Source organism: Anolis carolinensis, chromosome 5, assembly GCF_035594765.1.
Source record: "Anolis carolinensis isolate JA03-04 chromosome 5, rAnoCar3.1.pri, whole genome shotgun sequence".
NCBI lineage: Eukaryota > Metazoa > Chordata > Lepidosauria > Squamata > Dactyloidae > Anolis > Anolis carolinensis.
This window is the reverse complement of record NC_085845.1, coordinates 37,833,106-37,854,750: the sequence shown is the minus strand read 5'-3', so window position 1 is coordinate 37,854,750 and position 21,645 is coordinate 37,833,106. Positions and strand designations below refer to the sequence as shown.

Here is a 21,645-nt window from a genome sequence, read left to right as displayed (position 1 = left end):
TTCTTCTTCTTTTTTTGCTAAATGTTCCTACTTCTATCAATTTGTGATTTGCTAGAGCAGTATTTGTATTTTAAATTGACTGTATTTTTGTGACTGCGATTAAAAAGTCTAGCTCAGTGGGAAGTGTGGAGTCAAGTTAATTAGGCCTGCAGACAGAACTTTAAAATTGATTATAAAGGGAAAACACAATTTAACAACCTACCATATTAAAACATCCTTAAATTTTAAAAGTATAAAATCATTTTAAAATGTTACAATACATATTTTAAAAAACAATTTTAAACACTTGTGTACAACCAATTCATGCAATGATTTTTACCCTGCCAACAAAAGGAGAGCAGAAAAGGAGAGGAGAAAACATTTACAGCAATGATACAGCTTGCTTAGACAAAGCCATATTATCTATGCTTCAGCACAATCAATATTTGTAGTACCACTCATATACTTACTTACTTACTTACTTACTTACTTAGGCGATCCCTCGTAGTTCGAGGATGATGATCTTCCAATTGTGGGGTCTTGAGGGTGGGTTCTATTCTTGATCTGCATGTTTTCCCCACAGTGAGGACATCGGTTTCCAGGTGGAAGGTGGTCCCGGTCAGGGTTGGCTTGACGGGGCTTCCTCTTGGCATGTTTCTCCCTTAAACCCTCCATTCGTGCCTCTTCGAACTCCACAGCACTGCTGGTCACAGCTGACCTCCAATTAGAGTGCTCAAGGGCCAGGGCTTCCCAGTTCTCGGTGTCTATGCCACAGTTTTTAAGGTTGGTTTTAAGCCCATCTTTAAATCTCTTTTCCTCCCCATCAACATTTTGTTTTCCGTTATTGAGTTCAGAGTAGAGTAACTGCTTTTGGAGATGGCATTCGGACAATGTGGCCAGTCCAGCGGAGTTGATGGCATAGGAGCATCACTTCAATGCTGGTGGTCTTTGTTTCTTTAAGCCCACTGGCATTTGTCTGCCTGTCTTCTCAAGAGATTTGCAGGATTTTTCTGAGGCAACGCTGATGGAAATGCTCCAGGAGTTGAGTGTGACGTCTGTAGACCGTCCACGTTTTGCAGGCGTAGAGCAGGGTTGGGAGCACCTTTGTAAACGAGCACCTTTGTGTCTCTACGGATGTCCCAGTCATCAAACACTCTCTGCTTCATTTGGAAAAATGTTGCACTGGCAGAGCTCAGGCGGTGTTGTATTTCAGTGTCAATGTTGACTTTTGTGGAGAGGTGGCTGCCAAGGTAGCGGAAATGATCAACATTTTCTAATGTTGCACCATTAAGCTGTATCCCTGGCATTGCAGAGGGAGTAGCTGGTGCCTGTTGGAAGAGCACTTTGGTTTTCTCGATGTTCAGTGAGAGGGCGAGCTTCTCATATGCTTCTGCAAAGGTGTTTAAAGTGGCTTGTAGGTCTTCTGAATGCACACAGACTACGTTGTCATCAGCATATTGGAGTTCTATAATAGATGTTGTGGTGACCTTGGTTTTGGCTTTCAGTCTGCTGAGGTTAATTAGCTTGCTGTCTGTCCAATAGATTATTTCCACTCCGGTGGGAAGCTTTCCATCAACAAGGTGAAGTATCATAGCAATGAAGATAGAAAATAAGGTAGGGGCAATAACACATCCCTGCTTCACACCTGATTCCACCTTAAATGGATCGCTTTGGGAGCCATTGCTGTCCAAGACTGTTGCCATCATGGAGGAGCCGCAGGATGTTCAAAAATTTGTCAGGGCATCCGATTTTTTGGAGGATGGTTCAGAGAGCACTGCGATTCACTGTGTCAAAGGCCTTTGCAAGGTCAATGAATGCCATGTACAGAGGTTGATTTTGTTCCCTGCATTTTTCTTGCAGCTGTCATGCAGTGAAGATCATGTCCACTGCTCCTCTGGAGGGGGGGGGAAGCCATTCTGGAAGGGTGTCTTCTGAGACAGGAAGAAGGCGATTTGCAAGGATTTTTGTGAGAATTTTCCCAGCGGAAGTTAGAAGGGAGATACCGCGATAGTTTCCGCAGTCTGTTCTATCCCTTTTCTTGAAACGGGTGATGATGGTGGCATCCTTGAAGTCTGCTGGGATTTTCTCAGTCACCCACACCTTTTCAATGAGCTGGTGGAGTTGTTGTATCCGCTCAGGTTCGCTGGCTTTGTTGTTTTTTTTGTTGGCTGATGGCATTGCTGACTTCTTCCAAACTAGGCAGTGCTGCAAACTCATCCCTGGTTTGTTGTTGCGGGATTTGTGAGAGAACCTCTTGGGCCACATTGGAGCTGCGATTCAGCAGGCTCTGATAGTGCTCTTTCCAACATAGTGCAATTTATGTTTTGTCCTTCAGAAGTTTGATTCCATCTGATGAGCGTAGAGGCTATATGCTATGGTTTCTTGGTCCGTAAATGATCTTTGTGGCTTTGAAAAATCCCTCAGCATCATGGGTGTCTGCAAAGTGTTGGATTTCTTCAGCCTTCTTTGTCCACCAGATGTTTTTAAGTTCTCTGGTCCTTCTTTGGACTTCAGCTTTTGCACTAGCATAGATCTTTGTCTTAGCAGCACAGCTGGTGTGTCTCTGCCATGTTTGGAAGGCTTTCCTTTTGTTATCAATTAACTGTTGGATCTCTTGGTCGTTATTGTCAAACGAGTCTTGATGTTTCTTAGTTTAGTATCCAATGGTTTCTTTGCAGGCTGTGATGATGGAGGTCTTCAGTGTGTTCCAATGTTCCTCAACATTTTCGGGGTGTTCTGTGGGTAGATGATCCTTGAGTGTTGTTTGGAGAAGGGCTCGTTTGGAGGGCTCCTGAAGGGCTTGGGTGTTCATTTTGTGCCTTATTTTTCTTCCTTGGAGTCTATGTTTGGGGGTAATCTTGATAGCCATTGTGAATCGGATTAACCTGTAGTCTGTCCAGCAGTCATTGGCACCTGTCATGGCTCTTGTGAGAAGCACATCGCAGCGGTCTCTGGCACGTGTAATTACATAGTCCAAGAGGTGCCAATGCTTTGACTGGGGGTGCTTCCATGATGTCTTGAGCTTGTTATTCTGGGCGGAAGAGCATGTTGGTGATGACAAGGTTGTGTTCTCCGCATTTAGTGAGAAGCAGGATGCCATTTGAGTTGCTGTTTCCGACCCTGTCTTTTCCTATGATCCCTGGCCACAGGTCGGAGTCCCGTCCGACTCTTGCATTAAAATCCCCCAGTAGGATGATTTTGTCCTCTTAGCTATCTCCGATAGGACAGTGTCCAGCTGACAAAAATTTTCCTTGATGTCTTCGTCAGCATCTAATGTTGGTGCATAGGCACTTATGAGGGTTGCCTGTTGGTTTTTGGCAAGGTTAATTCGGAGGGTTGAGAGTCATTCGTTAATGCCAATGGGTGCTTCAGTCAGTTGCTTCACCAGGTCATTTCTGATAGCAAAGCCAACTCCATGTATTCTCCGTTCTTCTTTAGGTAGTCCCTTCCAGAAGAAGGTGTAGCCTCCTTTTTCTTCCTTCAGCTGTCCCTCTCCTGCTCTCCGGGTCTCCTGAAGTGCTGCTATGTCGATATTGAAGCTTCCCAGCTCCCTTTAAATGATAGCAGTCCTGCATTCGGGGCGTTCGCTGTCAGTGTTATCCAACAGTGTCGGTATGTTCCATGTTCCAAAGTTCATTTTTCTTTTCTGGCCGCAGAGTGGTGACCCCTCTGGCAGTCCAGTCAGGGATAAGAGAGGCAGACTATGTTTAGGGCACCTTTTCTAGCTCCTTTCCCATGTGTGGTGAGCAGAGCAGATTCTAAAAAGGGCTGCTCAGTCATGGATATAGTTGCCAGACTACTTCTCTGCCTTGGACCTTGAGATAGAGCGACTGAGTCCATATCCACTGCCCATGTGCCAGTCTTCCAGATTTCACAGTCCTGCCCCCATTGCCACTCGCTGATCACCATGGGACTTTTGTTGGTTTGTTTCTATTTTTCTTGGAAGACGTCTGTGTGTGATTTTTTTAAATGTGTGGAGGTCGGTGCACGGCCGATCAACACACAGTCTTCAAGTGCCTCATGTCTCACTACTCCAATCTATGACATCTTATCAGGAAAAAAAGAGCTGTGATCATTGGCATAAGTATTATAGCAGTTCTGGCAGATGGGGAAGGAGCGGGACCCTGTCAGTCTTCCACATCAAATTGGTTTTAAAGCACTGCAATATGCAAAACATTTTGGACAGTCAAGTTGTATTTCCATGTTTTCCCAGCATAGAAAACATTATTCTCCAAGTTAGCTATTAATTATTAGGAGCTGACTAGTCATTTGGAGGAGGGCTGTGTGGAGGAAAGATGCAGATATAGGAAATGCTCTGATCCTACATAACCCTTTTGCAACTCTGATCAACCCTTCCATATGATTGGACAATTGTATATTTAAACTGACACACCTTATTCTGTCACGTCTGCTTTTATTCTTATTCTGCAACTTCTAAGAAGTTTTGAAAGGTGGCTTTGTCTCCAAGCAGTGGTGATAGTATTTTGTAATATTTGAACTGTTCATGTTAGTAGTTGGTGAATTATTTGTGGAAGAGCTTTAGAAAAGACACTATTATCTATGCGGGAGCTTGTTTAAGAAGGGACAACTTTTACGCAGTAACCACATTCATCTGTTTGGGATAATGTGAGCATTTTGTGGATTCATAATTCTATGTTGTTAATTTCTAAAGATGCTGCTCAGTACTCCATTTCTTTCTGACTGCATCTTGAAGTCTTCCTGCACACACATTTGCGTGCACGTCCTCGATATTAGCACTGCAGTTATATTTTCCTATGATGGCATAACATCACTATGCCACAGTAATCTGAGATTACATAGTCTTAATAGGTCGACTAAGAGTTGTGCTCAACTGGCATAATTTGAGTATGTGATATGCTATTTTTAAAGTATTTTTCAACCAATTTGTTAAGCATATTATTCCAAGTCTTTGGATACATAAAATAGATAAGGCCAAGATGAAATACCAATTGAAGTATGTATAGTTGAATAGCTCCGGGCATTTAAATAAGTGAGTGTCCGGGCTCAGTTTTAACAAGTCTCCAAGGGAACATCTTGAAGTGTCTTATGATGCTCAGATCTCAATACTGCTGATTCAGTGTATGTTAATTGTTCATGCTCCTGATGCTAGAAAGTGACCTCTGTGTCTAGTATTTATTAGTCTTTTCACTTAGTAAGGAGGCCTGTCATATTGAGAGACACTTTAAAAGCTAATTTGCTGGAAAGCAAGTTTAAATGTTGGAAATATAGAAAAATAGGTCACTCTAACTCTTCTAAGTCTGCTAGAAAGCTTGTTCTTCAGAGATTGCTAGATAATGGTCACATTTTATAGTAATGGTTTCTAACATCACACTCTGGTTTATTAGGGGTGTGCAATTCGGATAAACCCAGTGCTGTTTTGGTGTCCCGATTTTGGTGCTCCCCCTCCTTTCCCGTTTTTCAGGAGCTACCCAAATTTGGGAAGACAGAATGCCATTTTTCAATCCAGCAGCCAGAAGATCAGTTTTTACTCCGGGAAGTTCCGGCCCATTGGTGGCAATGGGTGGACTTCCAAGGCTCCTCTTTCTATCATTTTTAGGGTTGTCGGAACAACAGTGGCTATACTTGGAGGACACATTTATCTCTTCTAGCCTTCAAAGTTTCAGAACGCTTGGGTCATCCAGTGGTTTTAAGGAAATTCTTAAACTTTCTAAAAATCAAATCTCCTTTTAAAAGGAGTACATAAGCCAGAGGGCACGTATGCATATACAAGCCAGGTGAACTAGGGCAGGAATACACAAGGTAGGGCAGGGGAGGGAAGTAAGTGAGAGTTAGTTAAAGAGGTGAATGTGAAGGGGCTGTTTTGTAATTTTTAAAAGTATTTTTTTTGGGGGGGGGGGGGGAGGAAGGTGCAGGACTGAGTATAGAGAGAAGCAAAAAGATAGGGCCGGGGAGGAATTGAATTCTCCCCGTGGAGACTCAGAAGTGTCAGGCTATGCCCTCACTTCAATAAACCACCCCAATATTTAACGAAACATCCCCCTCCCAATGCCCATTCACAGCCCTCCCCTCACGTAAGCCCACCTTCACTTCCATAGCAAAATTGTAAAAAAGGAATGAAAGATATTAAACTAAGAATATTGAATTGCCAAAAGAAAAAATAGAATTAAGCAAGCAAAGCAATCCTAACAGCATAGCGCGTGAGCGGCTTTCTTCTTCTGATGGCTCAGGCAGTCAGCAGGGCTCACAGGAAAACCCATGTGTGCATGTGGCTGCCTCAACATGCTCCACCTGTAGCCAAAAGAAACTCAGTTTTGTTGTGGCTAAACAAAAACATGGCAGCGCCACCCATGCCATTGCAGGTGATCTGGTGAACCCCTTTTGAAAAACAGATCGGTATACAGCCCTATTGTTTATTCCTGTGGTCACAAATGATATTGTGAAGTTTAGAATCCTTTACCCTTCTGCATTGAGAGATATTAATTCAAATGAACAATCCTAAATGCAGACACTCAGAAATGCCTTCAAAACCAAATTGTTTTAACACATTAAGAGCTATTGGTAATACAATAAGCTGGTGTAATTCCTGTTGAATCCAGTTGGACTGCTGGGTTGTCACTATTCACAGCTGAACAGTTCAAAGCAAAAACATTAGCTACTTCATCCACACTGGAGTGTCTGCAGCTTCCTCTGGCTGCTCCTCCTTGTACCTTTCCAGATGTGGTACACAGGCTTTTCCGTTACCTTGTACATGAATTTCTGATACAAGTTCCCTTGGTAGCTGTTTGGTTCCCCTAAACACTATTTGGAAAACTTCCACCTTAGACTGCATCAGTTTTGTTTTTCATGCATCGTTATGCCCTTGTATCTCTAATAATTTGCTTGTACAAATCTCTTGGGATATCCCACACTGATCTTTGTGGAATGGTAGAACTATCCATTGAGTAATAGCTGTAATAATGTCCTTTGACATATCATCTAGTCTATTAAATAAATTACATCACATTTGGGGGCCTCTGAGTCCTCCTTTCATTTCTACCTCATTATTTTTGGCTGACATTCTGTAATACTTGGCCATGATACTTGTTTATTTTAAGATATTGATTAAAAACATTAACAGGATGAGGAACAGCTGCAGGTACTGGCAGTCTACAAAATATATCATTACTAAGAATAACTGAAGCATATTATGGCATAACTCAACAGAAAAACATCTGGAATATGCTGTATGTGTCACATGAGAATTTTGCATTAAACACTTTCCACAGCTGGCAGATTTATTATCTTTTCTGCTTTGGTATTACCACAGCTCACCTTTTGTTTTCTATTTGTAGCATTTGATAATAGACATTTGAACATTTTTCTATACCATTTCATTGACTATTTTAATTTGGAGAACATTTTAGAACTGATTACTCTAGCAGTCAGTTTTATTTTTCTTTTGCCGTTTATGAATCTTATGTATGTTTAGAACAATTTCCCAATGTGTTCAGTGGAACTTTGCTCCTTCATGAATGTGCTCAAGGTTTTAGCCTTAATTACATTTTTTGAGACATTAGCACAGTGTTATTAGTAATAAGACTTGGATTGTGTTTGATCTCAGTAACTGTGGAGCCTCCGGTGGCCTAGAGGATAAAAGTCTTGTGACTTGAAGGTTGGGTTGCTGACCTGAAGGCTGCCAGGTTCGATTCCCACCCGGGGAGAGCGCGGATGGGCTCCCTCTATCAGCTCCAGCTCCATGCGGGGACATGAGAGAAGCCTCCATATGTGCTTTTTTAGTTTTAGACTGATAAATCATGTCAGTTGTATGAATAGATTGTATGAGACAAAGTCAGTTATCATCAGCATGCTGCTCCTGAAAGATAACTTCTGAGGTACAGTAGACCTCTGGAGAAGAATTCTCAGTTTGTGACCCTATAGCACGGAAAAAGCAGGGAAAAGAAGGATACCAACAAGGAGTGATCATACAAGTATCCCTTTATTTCTGTAACTTGTTTTCTCTGTGAAGATGACGGAAAGTGCAAAAGATCTCTTTCTTCCAACTAGTGTAGTGTAATACTGGAAATGACAGTTATTTGTTCTGCAGCTCCTTTTAACTGTTATATGTACTTTTTTCTAAAAGGAAGTACATGCAGTTTAGTTGCCATCACCAGGTTGGTGAAAATCAATTGCGTACCTGATATGTGGCATACTTGAAATTCTTTGAGTGTACTGTATGTATGCAATTCCCAGACACCTGAAAGTTGCAATTGCCCAAAGTATTAGGTAAATTGACTAGGATAACCTGGGAAAAGGTAAACAAATCAAAGCCTGAGTTTGGATAAGGTAAAAAATTGGATAGCTAACTTTATGCTCTACTTATATGTTGCAGTACAGGCCTCATCAATCCCTTCCGTTATGACATAAAGGGGAAGCTGTAGGTGGAAAATTCTTGAGGGAACCACTTTGCCCTTATATGATAGTCTTAGATGAAAAGTAGGGTTCATAGAGAAGGTGCAGAGCCTGTATATGAGCAATAGTCAACTTGCTTTGTACAATACTGAAGTGAGTTGTTCAAAGACGTACCAAAAGTGGCTCTTTTGAAACTAGTGAGGATTCTTAGGATTCCAAAGATAATTCTGTAAGTTTAATTTCTTGACATGTTCATATATCATTTACTTGAGTTCAAAACTCAAAAGCTCTGACTGAAGAGTAAATCCTCAATGCATAAGTGAAAAGGATGGGAATGACAACACAAGGCAGGTGTGAAATAGCATTGATTTGTTATTTACCAAAATGCAATACTTCAGCAAAGAACATCTTATTCAGAAGATCTTTTTATATGGACATCTTGAGAGGTGCATTCAGAAACCAGGTAGGAAGGAAAAGAGGGTAATCATCCCGATTTTAGATTTATAGGAGCTCAGGTATAAAGTACAGCAAACAAAACCAGTAGTTGGGATCAAAGGGCACAAACTATGATCACTACTGTTGACCCTTCTCCAGGAAAAAGGTGGAATACAAATAAAAGAAATAGTGTCAGATTCACACAATGTGAAGTTTTTGACTCAAAAAAATAATCTCAGATGGAACACAATATGAAGGTTTGCAACATAGCATAGATGTAAACCAGGGGTCCTCAAACTTTTGAATCAGAGGGCCAGTCCACAATCCTTCAGACAGTTGAGGGGCCGAATTATCATTTGAAAAAAAAAAACGAACAAATTCCTATGCACACTGCACATGTCTTATTTTTTATAGTGCAAAACAGCAACAACAACAATGAAAGAACAGTACAATATTTTAAAATGAAAACAATTTTAACCAACATAAACCTATCAGGATTTCAATGGAAAATGTGGGCCTGCTTCTGGCCAATGAGATAGCCAAGTTAATTAGGATTGTTGTTGTTGTGTGCCTTCAAGTCATTTCAGAGTTTGGCCGAGCCTAAGTCTAAAATTAATTATTTATTTACTGCATTTATTTACTACATTAATATCCCACCCTTCTCACCCCGAAGGGGACTCAGAGCAGCTGTATGTACATACAATATATTATATTACTAGCATAACAGAATATTAGCATTATATATTACTATATTGAACTATACCACTATACTGTAATATTATATGTAATATAGAATTAATATTATTATATGGTATTAATATTAGTATTATATTGTGTAACATAATATTAGTATCAATATTATATGTATATACAATATATTATATTATTAGAACTGATATAAAAATATATTATAAAACTGAGGGCGGGGGCCAGGTAAATGACCTTGGAGGGCCACATCTGGCCCCTGGGCCTTAGTTTGGGGACCCCTGTTCTAAACAATGTGCAAAGCCTGTTCACAAAGACATGAGATTCTATTTTATTCATGTTTAGTAAATTTAAGGGAGTGCAAACCTGCTATGTCAATGCACAGAAGACTGATGTGTCTCTCAGAGATTGGAAACATTCATTCTGCAAACATCCTTTTGAAGGAGCTACTTTGTGTAATACAATTCAGAAAAATGAAACAAGTAACCTCTAAATGAGTCTTGTGATAAAAATAACATTCTTTGAGAAATTGTTCAAGCACAGGATGCCACAGCATCTACTCCCACGTCTTAGCTTTGTGAGTTTCCGGATACAGCTCTGCAGTGAGCAAATATGCATCTATATAGAGATCATTTGATTTATAGGCGACCACATGAATTTCGACAGGTTTTCTTACCCAAGGAATTCTGAGATGGTTTTCCCAATTCTTTCCTCTGAAATATAAGCTATAGCACCTGGCATTCTTGATGGTCTCCCACCCAAATACTTACCAGGGCTAACAATGGTTAGGTTCCAGGATAAGACAGAATTTTATGCCTTATTTAAGCACTGTGTGAATATGTCTAAACTGTAAGAAAATAGGAATTTGGCAGAATGTGAGGGAGAAATGCATGACTACCCCAAATTTCTCTGTAAAGCAGTTACCTCAACATTGATTTCATTAATAAAATTATTTTATCTTGTTTGATAGAAGTGAGCTGAGTCGTCAAAAAATTCACACCCAGGACTTACTTTGTCAGCTGGAAAGAGCAAATGAGAAGATTATTGAGGTAGGATAATTAACCTCATCCAGATTTTATGCTTGAATATGAGGCAGATCTTGGAACAGTGTTAAACTGTTTTGGTATGAACCATTGATTCAAGTATTGCTTGCAGATTTGGCGATTTTTTCCAAGTAGTTCATAGCCAAAAATCTTGTCCTGTCCACACACTGGGGAAAAATGCTAAGAAGTTATTAACATAGCTGCTTTCTATTAAAAACAAAATATTGGTACCCATATATATTCATACATTTTTGTGGTTTAATCTTGAAAAGGGTTTTCTAGAAATGCCACCATTTTCTGAAAGTGTTTTCTACAGTAACAGACTCACTTCTCGCCCATCTCTTTTAATGCTCACCAAAGGCTAATAATAATAAAAGCATTTCAGAACAACTGTACCCAGCCCTTATATGTATAAAGTTAACATTACTGTTTGTTCCTAACTTAAAATTATATTTCATTGTATGTGTATATACCATATTTCATTGCATAATAGTCATCACGTAATAATAGGATGGTTGGGCATCCGAGTGAGTGTTCGTGCAAGCATGCATGAGTAGATGGGTATGATGGAGGGTGGGTTTTTGGGCACGTGGGTGGGTGGGGAAGCAGATGGAGGCTTACACTGGTAAATCAAGGGTGCGAATATTACTCAACTGCAATTATTATGCAATGAAATACGGTGTGTGTGTGAATATGTGCATACATTTTCCCTCACTGAAGTCTGGAAATTCCTCACATGAAGATCGATCTGTCTTTTGCCTTTGTTACTGTATAACTCCTAAATTCGCCATTGGCTAAGATTTTTCACTCTCTACGCTTTTTTTCTCAATATGTATGAATTTATAATAGATTGTTACATTTGTAATGAGTTGCTTCATTTATATAGGATGAAAAAATAATGATGGAATTTCAAGAAAAAGTCAACAGACTTCAAAGGCGATTAAGCCAGGCAGAGGAGAGGGCAGCTATAGCATCTCAACAGGTATCTAAAGGCAATGCCCATAATACAGGGGTGCAATGAGCAATTTTACAATTAGCCAAAATCCTACTTTTAATTTTTCCCAAGAAACAAAGGCGAAAAGTGTATTTACTAGTTCTGTTATAATTAATCCATATACAGAATTATAAATATTGTAGAGTTTAATAAAAGATAGATGCCTAACTGGTTTTTGTGGATTCATTTCAAAACATCTGTTCCAACCACCTTTGTATATCTAGGTTGCAGCTTAAGTTGCCTTATGTAAAGTGTGCATTAAAGCAGATTTGGTCATATACTCTTCTAACCTCACACTTATCGGGTTGGAGAGGCATAGTAAATATCTTATCACTATATATTCAGAGCCTAGATAAGTAGTTCTTCCCAATTACCATCACTGCACATCAATTCATACATGGTTGCTGTAGTGATTGAAAGCCATAGTGTTGAAATGCATTTGGCAAGATGGAAATGAAATGCAGTACTGGAAATTGTCCAGGAACATACTGATGCCTTAGGCTCACAGTTTGTTATCAGAGCAGGTCTACCCAGCAAAGCATATAGAAATCAGTGTTCTTAGCTGGAATGGCAGAACAGCTGTATATTGAAAACTAGAATGTTTTGGAGTTAATACCCTAATAACTTTGCCTGAACATGGTTTAGTTCTGTTAACTTTTAATTGCAGCTTCTCTCAATATATTCATCATGGTGATGAGTATAGTAAACCTTGCATTTTATAACTTAAACTAGCTGTGCCCGGCCACGCGTTGCTGTGGCGTTGTCTGGTGGTGTTGGTGAGAAATTTGAGTTAGTGGTGGTATTGAATGTCTGTTGTATAGTTGTCTTTATGTTTAGTATGTATTTGGTTGTTTGTGTAATGTGAAAGTGGTGAGAGTAGAGGGGGTCTTGGTCGCTGTGTAGTATTGTATAGTATGCATACGTTGTCCAAGTGTTGTGAATGGTTAGATTGTGTCTTGGTGCATAGTAGAAAGGGTTGGGCTGGATGGTCGTTAGGGGTGTCTCCAAAGTATTGGATGGTATAGTTCTATGATTATTATTATTCTTATTATTGTTGCTGTTATCATCATGATTATTATTTTTATTATCATCATTATTATTGTATAGTGGGTGGATGGCCATCTGTCAGGAGTGTTTGGATTGTGTGGTCTTGTATGGTAGAAGGAGGTTGTACTGGATGATTCTTAGGGGTGTCTGCAAACATAAGGATTGCGTGATATTGTTATTAGTATTATTATTATGAAGAGGATGCATGGCCATCTGTTGGGAATGTTTGGATTGTGTTCTCCACGGCAGGAAGGGGTTGGACTGGATGGCCTTTAGGGGTCTGTCTTATCTCTGTGACTGTAGGATTCTATTATTATTTATATGGTGGAGATTGTGGAGATATTGGATGGCCATCTGTCAGGAGTGTTTGGATTGTGTGGTCTTGCATGGTAGAAGGTGGTTGTACTGGATGATTCTTAGGGGTGTGTGGAAACATAAGGATTGCGTGATATTGTTATTAGTATTATTATTATGAAGAGGCTGTATGGCCATCTGTTGGGAATGTTTGGATTGTGTTCTCCATGGCAGGAAGGGGTTGGACTGGATGGCCTTTAGGGGTCTCTCCTATCTGTGTGACTGTAGGATTCTATTATTATTTATATGGTGGAGATTGTGGAGATAAGCACCAAAACATCATGTTAGACAACACATTTGTTAGAAAAAGTAGCTCAATATGCAGTAATGTTATGTTGTAATTACTGTATTTACAAATTTAGCACCAAAATATCATGATATATTGAAAACATTGACTACAAAAATGGCTTGGATAATCCAGAAGCTTGGATAAGCGAGGCTTGGATAAGTGAGGCAGTACTGTAAATAATTCGGATGATGGGCAGGTGCTAGGACCCAGGGGACAGCTTTGCCTGCCTTCCCTCTAGCCGGCGGCCATGAGGGCTTCTCTTTTCCCTCCCTGGCATCATGGCTCCCATGGTGGGTTCTGGGTTCTGCCGATGTGGAGGTGCATGACGTGATTTTGTGTTGTTTCAACCTGAAGGCGTGGGTGATGGGTTGTGTAGTTAAATTTCTATGTTGGGGGGTGTTTAATTTTGTTGTTTTGCTCGGTGCTCGAATTCCATCACTCTTTTATATATATAGATGGATCATTGGAATTAAGTAAAATAATTCCTTATCTCATATCTACTGCTGCTTGCACTATAATCCAATTACTTTTGAGATCCCCTTTGAAGAAAGAAACTAATTATTGTTTTGTTTTACATTGCAGCTTGGTGCAGTTATCATGCAGAAAAAAAAGACTGCCTCCTCAATAGAGCTGGAAAATATTTAAATGTAATGTGTTGTTCTTCCATAGTTTATATACTTACTGAAGAGCAAACTTGAAACACTAAGTCCTATTATGTATTGACTTTTTATATATAAAAATACCTTGTTGCTTGAGCAAAGAAAAACATTTTTGTGGCTTTCTCCCAATAAACATTAAACAAGCAACACCAAAAACTGCATGATGAATGAAAGCAAAGCCAGATGGAAGGGTGGTTTCCCTTTATCTGCATGTAAAAAATAAATGTACCATACACCACAATGTTTTGTTTTTTGGCTTTAAAATGGAAAAAAATGTACAGCAGTTTGCCTACAAATCAGAAATATATCTAGCTGCTGAACTGGAAGCTTTTTTTGTTGTGTATATATGCTTTCAAATCAGCTCTGATAACAATTCTAGTATAGGGTTTTCCTTGCAAGATTTGTTCAGGAAAGCTTTGTCACTGCCTTCCTCTGTGTCTGGAAATGTACAACTTGCCTCATGTCACCTAGTGAGTTTCTTTAACTGAGTGGGCATTTCTAGATCACTGCTTCTTAAACTGTGGATCACAATCCCAAATGAGGTCCCCTTAGCTCAATGTTAGGGTCCTGCAAAATTTGACAATAGTAAAAAAAGTTTTCTGAATGTCACTCATTTACACAAATCTGTTAGCAATGTCATGCAGTATGTGTAGTGGACTTTGCATAAAATGCTTCAGCTATATTCCACAAAAAAGAAAATCAGCCTGTCTAGCAATCCTTACAAATGCTGATTTATTATCAGCAAATGTTTTATTTTTATATGTACTTTATATAATAATAATAATAATAATAATAATAATAATAATAATAATAATAATAATAATAATTTATTTTTATATCCCGCTCCCATCTCCCCAGAGGGGAGTCGGGGCGGCTCACATGGGGACAAGCCCAGTTTCAACATATAATAAAATACTGCATAATTAAACCAATGTAAAACAGGTATATATACCTAGGGTCACATAAAAATTTCCTGGGCGAAAAGGGGTTGCAAGTGGAAAATGTTTAAGAAGCCCTGTTCTAGAGTGCTGGTCTAAAACGTAGACTACTTTTTGGCTAGCAAGTATCTGTACTTTATTTAATTGTACTTTAAGCTAACATTCTGACTATTAATAATTTTGCTGAACAGGAATGTTATATGCATGAATATTTGTAACATCACTACCAAGAATGAATGTATTACATTCAATTGGACATTCATTGGAAACTATTGAAATTCAACTCTTCTGAGGTCTGTACTTTTGTAACTTTATAAATGTTGCAATTACACCAATGGCTATTCTAAAGTTCTTTGTTGCAAAATATTCAGTCATAATATCCAGTTATCAAAAAGTACTGCCACAGTGACTTAGCAAATAGATATTTAACCTCCAAAGCTTAATTCAGAGTAGGTGCCTCAGGAACAGTTGTAGAGAAATGTTTAGTCTTGATGCTAGGGCAACCTCTCCTTTTTTGCAGTCCACTTCTGTTTTTGCCAAAATAGCAGGTTTATCCATTAGAGCTGGCTTTTAAAACTAACACTATAGGAGAACCTTTAGTTTAATTGAATAATAGCACAGATTTTGAAAGAAGGAAAAATTGAATAGAGATGCAATGAATTCCCAGCAAAACAAATGCTGTATTTCTCACAATAGTCGCACTTTCTCCCTCTTTATAACGGAGTGAGCAAAGCGCAACTGTTACACCAAAACGTGCCTTTTTTGTACTGAAACAATAACTTTTTATTAAACGGCACCCATCCATCCACTTGGACACCCAATCATGCAACCACTCGCACACCCATCCATCCATCATTCCTGGAAGGGGGTAGCTGAATAGATGGGTGAGTGGGCAAGTAAGCAAAGCAGTGGCGAGTGGGTGGGTGAGTGAGTGGAAGGGAACGCTAAGCCGTTTACAGCGGGGAGGCAATCTAAATAAAGGGTGGACTATTATGTGATGAAATATGGTATACTAAAAAGAAGAGAAAAAATATGGAGTCTAAGAGTAACTACTCTGCAAAAAGCATGAGAAGAGGAAGGGATAATTATGGATTCAGGACATTTGAGAGTAAAGGGGCTTGCGACAGAGAAAAAGAGGAATCCTCAGCATTGGGTTGGGTTACATCTCAACAAAGAAAATCAAAAACTTGCAGGCCCTTGGGTTGGCCTCCACATACAAGAACTCTAGGAGATGGGATCCAAGGACTAGAGCGCAGCCCAGAGCTCAGAGAAAAGCCAGAATATCTGCTCCAATTGTTTAAAATCACAGGAATCTTGGGAAAATTAAAGCACAGATGCCAGACCATTACACTGAAGTGTATTGCAAAATGTACAGCATTTATTCACATACAGACAAAGGCACAATTCTACTAAATATTTTAACAAAAAATACAGCAATCTTCAACTAGGTCTTTATAAATACTTCAAAAAGGGAGGAAAATAAATACAGGATTGGGCCATGTAATATAAAATAGTCATCTCTACATATACTTTATTTCTGATTCTATCTGTTTTTTCATCATGCACCTGTTTTCAAATTTGAGCAAAATGGACACCAAAGCTAGGCACATAGTGAAAAATCCTCTATACAAGGTTTTACAAATGTAATGACAGATTTTTTCATTTTTTTGTAAATTAAGTTTTGTACATATGAGACGTGTATTGTTATAGATTGGTATGAGTATGTATGTTCTGCCTGTCTCCAGAATCTAACAAGATAGCAGTCTAATCAACATTATAAAAGTGTTTTATTGGCCTCCATTTCAATGTAGTGCACCAATTATAATCAAAGGATTTCTTGGGCAGTCTGCATAAGGAAAAGGTGAAGCTTAACGAGAAATACCAACTGTTTCCATATCAACAAAATGAATGCAATAGCAGGTAATGATTACTGCTTTATTTATAATTCTTTACTGGTTCTAAGTATGGTGTGAAACTCATATAGTCATACTCTACGTTTCTCTACTTTTGCAACCAGAAGATGTGGGGGAAAGCACTATTCATTTTTCCTCTTTTTTAAGTTTTTGGTTCAGCATTATTCAAAATATCAGAAAGCTTATTAACCTAAATATGGTGGGGAGCAAAACAGATAAGGCAATTCTTTCTGCACAAATGCTATCATTCCTAATAGTGCAAATGTTATCTGATACTTCTTTCAAAATTGGTTGTAACATTGAATAATGTTCTCTTAGAATCATATGTATTTTATACTTTCTATGGCTTGATGAACAACTCCCTACAGGGCAGGCTAACCAATATTTCATCCAACTCTCACCTGAAAAACCTACTTATTGAAAAGTGAATTAATCACATCCCTCTTTTTCTATGTTTAACAAGAACGTATCTGCTTGTAAAGCAGCAGACCTGGCCAACAAACCTGAAAGATATAAGTAGTTTAATCAGAAGCAATGAAGCCTTATAAAACTACCTCTCACATATCAATCATTTCCTAGCCTAAAGTGGTGTCAGTATATTAATCACATTTAGAACTGAAGCTCTAGTCTCAAACCTCCTTGTTTATTCTATTCCTCCAGGTCCAGACTATGCACAGACTAGAATGAGAATTGGAAGATGATGGTGGAGAGACTATTCGGTGTTTGAGAATTTCCCTCACAAAGAAAGGCATGAAATAGCCTCCACTTAAACAGATGTCTGTGCATGCACCAAAACCCCAAGCTGTAAACAGCTACTGGAGTGGGTCTATTACAGGTGCTTTAAAGCTCAGATTCTCAACTGTTAAGAAGTCTGAACAACCTGCTGAGCTACACTCTTTCTTTCCCTCGCTTTATCCTCACACATAAACTTTATACTAGGTCATATAAACTGGGTCTCCTTTCAGTTTTCTGGTCTGTACTAATCATAATTTGACATCTGAATTCTCAGACCTAAAGCCAAATCCGTTAAAACCAATCATTCACTTCAAATTATGATTTGACTCTAGTTTGGAAAATGTTGGTACTGATACAAACACCGAAAAAAAAAGCTAAAGCAAAGGGTGAGTACTACATCTGATTTCACCAATCCCAAAGCTTTGTTTGGTCAAGAGTGTTCTGAAGGAAATGGTGAATTTTGATGGCTAGTTCTCAAATGATATGCACATTGCTCTTAATAATATCTATAATTCTTACATTCACACATGACATTTCTCCAACCCAGAATGACTGCTTCCATATTATAAAAAAATTACTGTTTAGCCTCCCCCAATATATTTGTGTTCTTGATCATTCAGTGACTTGCATAGCAAGATGGAACAGCAACAGTCCAGATCTCAGCTGCAATCCCTGGAAGACGCATTAAATTGCAACATTTGTTATTTAGATATAAATCCACCTATTGTTGGAGAAGGAACTACAACAAAACTATAGTAAGTAACTGGATGCTGATGAATTATAGGAGGGCGGTCTATTTTTTTTAAAAAAAGCTGTTGCTTAAACTTTCCTATAACTAGGTTATGTCTGCTTCTATATCCAAGTTGAGTCCCCAAAAGTTACAGCAGCCTAAAACTTAGGCTTTCACGTCTATGATGCACTCTCTTGGGTGCAAAATATAGACTCTTAATTTTCTGTTCACATTATTGCTGATGGCTTACTCTCTCAAGTTATTGCAGATTTTCTCTTTAAAAAAGATGTACTTAGAACACGAGCTCCTTTTTGTCAAATCTAATCCATATCATGAAATCATGTTGTTAAACTGGCTTGAATGTAAAGCGCTTCTTACATCTTATTGCCTTTCCATTTTATTCAAAAATATACATATATATTTATTACATCCTTTTTTTGTACTTAAATTAACCCTTGTGTCAGACACTTGCATATCCCAACACATTCCATTAGTGCACATTGGGAAAGGTTACTGGCTAGTGCCTTTAGAAATGTGGACATATCATCATGGCAAATTTCAACCCATCTACCTGTCATGACTTCTCCCAAGGAAGCCTAGGGTTACCAAGTTTGATGTTAGGTACTAATACTTTCGCTGGGGTCGTGGGGGTGGGATCTCTCACCCATCACAGAATTACAGCTCCTAGGCTGATGAGTGAGGCAGGGAAATTGAATAAAGGAGGGGCACCAAGACAACAAAACCTATTCATATTTGCAATACAGATGTGCTTGGTCTTTCCCACTTGAATGGTCATATTTCAGATGGTCAGGTGCCAGAAAAATACAGAACCTGAAAGAACCTACTTTCTTTTTCAGAACAAGAAAAAATACTTAAGACACAGATGCTATCCAAACTTGAAGGACTTAGTTTTCATCCACTTGTCATCTGGGTCCATCTAGAATAGCATTGTGTATGGGTCACTGATTTTTGTTTTGTTTTTCCTTTTTATAAGGAACAGCTTGAATCTATCCCTTCAGGTATCTAGTAGTCTTAGTATAGTCTTATGTGCTTGATGGACTTTGTATGACAATTCTTCAGGGGTTTCTAACTGTTTTCAGCTATCACCCCACTCCACCCTTGGATTCCAGAAGAAAAAATGGCAGACTACTTGGACTTAGTCCTCAAACAGCCTGATCAAAGTGACAATTTTAATGGGTTAAACAGTGCAGGATGGTTATAACCACGGTATTTAATTCATTATCCTCTTGTATACTAATTGCTTGTGCTTTTCAAGAACAAAGAGGACAATTCTCAGTCCTATCCACCTAAACCAGCTCTCCCCAAGCCAAAATCTACCCCCTAGAAGTGTTTCATTTTTATATCATTTTTATTAGTGTTAAGCCTATTGGATAAATTTGAGTAGCCATGTCATTTTCTCAGATAATTCCTTAGTGACAATTGCAACTAAAGATGATTCAAGCCTCACAAACTCAAGGGTGGGCAGAGGGCTAACTCTTGGTCAAGTGCACATAAACATCTTTCTACAGCCCAGGGAAAACAGGTTCATTGTTGACTGATTTTTTTTTAGCCACATCTAACGATCCTCTTCCTTGACTCACCAACAAACAACACAAGAGTGGAGGGGGTTTTTTTCCAGGCTTGGGCTTCACTGATTCCAGTGGTGTGTGTCACTTTCCAGTCAGGAGGCAAGGATGCTCCTCCTAATAATGTCTGTCCTTCTGGGAATAGTGCTGCTGGAAGCAAGCCTTTGCTGCCTGCATTTTTTCTCTGCCATCTCAGTTTCTGAATCACTCATCTCCACATCAGGCGCATACCCGTCATTCTCACTATCCACCTTTAGGTTGCTTTTTGCCCTGTCTTTAGGGGAAGCTTGGTCCAGGCCCGAGTAAGAGTAGTTAGAGGTTTGGTGGCATGCCTCTTCCTGACCCTCTCCTTGTGGTTGTCTCTCCCCTTTCTTTGGAATTCGGAATCCTCCCCAGTTTTTCACAGGGCTTCTGGGTGTTGTAGGCACTTTAACCGGAGTCGGGTTATAGTTTATTTTGAAAAAGGATCCATTACATTTAGGCACCGTATCTCTCCGGATTCCGGGCGCTGACCTCCCACTCGGGTGGTTCACAGCCCTTTTGTTGTCTAATTGCCGCTGAGACAGGTCGTTGGATCTCAGGGGTTTGTGGTTGTGTTTGGGAGGTTTTTCCTTTAGTCCAACTTGCATCGCATCGCAGTGGGAATGATTGTCTCTCCTCTTCCTGTGGTCTGCTGTAACAATACCATTCTTCTGTTTTGCTAATCCAGCTTGTGCTTCTTCAAATGATTTTTCAAAGCTGAAAAAGCTACCAGTAAGGCCTTCCCTTTGGCTGGTCTGCTTGAGTAAGGGTTTATCATTATGCCCAGAGCGTCTCCTCATTCGCTCCCTCTTCTGTGTTTTTTTCATAGAATGACTCAATGACATGCCCATTTGTTTTCTGAAAAAAGCAGAATGCCACTTCAAATCTTCTATCTTAGGTGCATCAGGGCCAAGGGGTGAACTGTTGAAGAGCACCATGTTTTCCATAGAAGAAAAGGAAGATGGCATGCCTGGAAAGACAGAAACAAATGTCTTAAATCTGCTTCAGGTAACCCAACAACTGAGCTTCATGTCCAAAATTTAAAACTTCTGAAAGCGCTAAATTAGATCTAGATCAAGTTAGTTGGACTTGGGTCTCCTTTATTTCAGTAATGACTCCCATGCCCTCTAGATTCCAAAAGGATCCATGCCTTCTAGATTCCAAACTAAATTGATAAAAAAACTTCAATTATATTATCAACACTCTACATACTGAACACACTGAAAACACTTCTAGAGTCTTAAGTTAATAAACGAAAGATGTGAATTAAAAGTACAAAGCTAATAAAGAACTGAAGCGGGGCATGATGTTTTTTAAAACTTAGATAATGGAAATTAAATACTGTATGAGAAAAATAACTACCATGTAATATTTAGCCCTGTACAAAATCTAAAAATAGACAGTTTTATGTTTAGATTTTTAAAAAGATTAGAAGAAATTAAGTGATTCAGGGTATGCTTGACATCAAGGGTGTGTAACCTCCAGCCCTCAAGTTAATTTCAAAATCTCTACAAACTATTAGTTCAGTCCTCTACCACAACAAGTTAAAAATAAATTCAACAAACTATAGAATGGACAGGGAAACATTGAAAAGAAAAGAGGGCATGAAACGTGTCGCTCCACTTATTCTTGGCTTTGGCTTTACCCACCAATGCACGCAAACGGGGTGAGAGTAAGTGATTCACCTAAGGTCACCCAAAATGTTTCTATGGCCAAATAGGAAATCGAACCCTGGTCTCCAGAGTCATCATTCAATGTTTAAATCACTATACCATGCTGGCTCTTTAGATCATCATAAATCAACCAACTTAAAGGCACACAACATGCCAAGGACCAGCACAAAATTG

The 21,645-nt window shown here is 39.1% G+C and overlaps 2 protein-coding genes across 12 annotated transcripts in view; one reads left to right on the top strand and one right to left on the bottom strand.

Moving 5' to 3' along the window:
• sclt1 (sodium channel and clathrin linker 1) overlaps nucleotides 1–18,668 on the top strand; it is a 54,164-nt gene extending 35,496 nt beyond the window's left edge. For 5 of the 9 annotated variants that reach the window (XM_062983656.1, XM_062983655.1, XM_062983657.1 and 2 more), the window contains 3 exons: nucleotides 10,460–10,538; nucleotides 11,419–11,514; nucleotides 13,799–14,201. In XM_062983656.1, the coding sequence (XP_062839726.1) occupies nucleotides 10,460–10,538; nucleotides 11,419–11,514; nucleotides 13,799–13,861 (238 nt within the window). In that variant the 3' untranslated portion in view covers nucleotides 13,862–14,201. Of the gene's footprint in view, nucleotides 1–3,417; nucleotides 3,592–10,459; nucleotides 10,539–11,418; nucleotides 11,515–13,798; nucleotides 14,202–15,004; nucleotides 15,107–16,624 lie in introns of those variants that run through there. The other 4 variants (XR_010007036.1, XR_010007035.1, XM_062983654.1 and 1 more) reach the window with 4 other exon arrangements.
• The window catches only part of jade1 (jade family PHD finger 1), a 93,447-nt gene continuing 87,971 nt past the window's right edge, over nucleotides 16,170–21,645 (bottom strand). For all 3 annotated transcript variants that reach the window (XM_008112032.3, XM_062983652.1, XM_062983651.1), the window contains one exon: nucleotides 16,170–20,768. In XM_008112032.3, coding sequence (XP_008110239.2) covers nucleotides 19,873–20,768 — 896 coding nt within the window. In that variant the 3' untranslated portion in view covers nucleotides 16,170–19,872. The remainder of the gene's footprint in view (nucleotides 20,769–21,645) is intronic.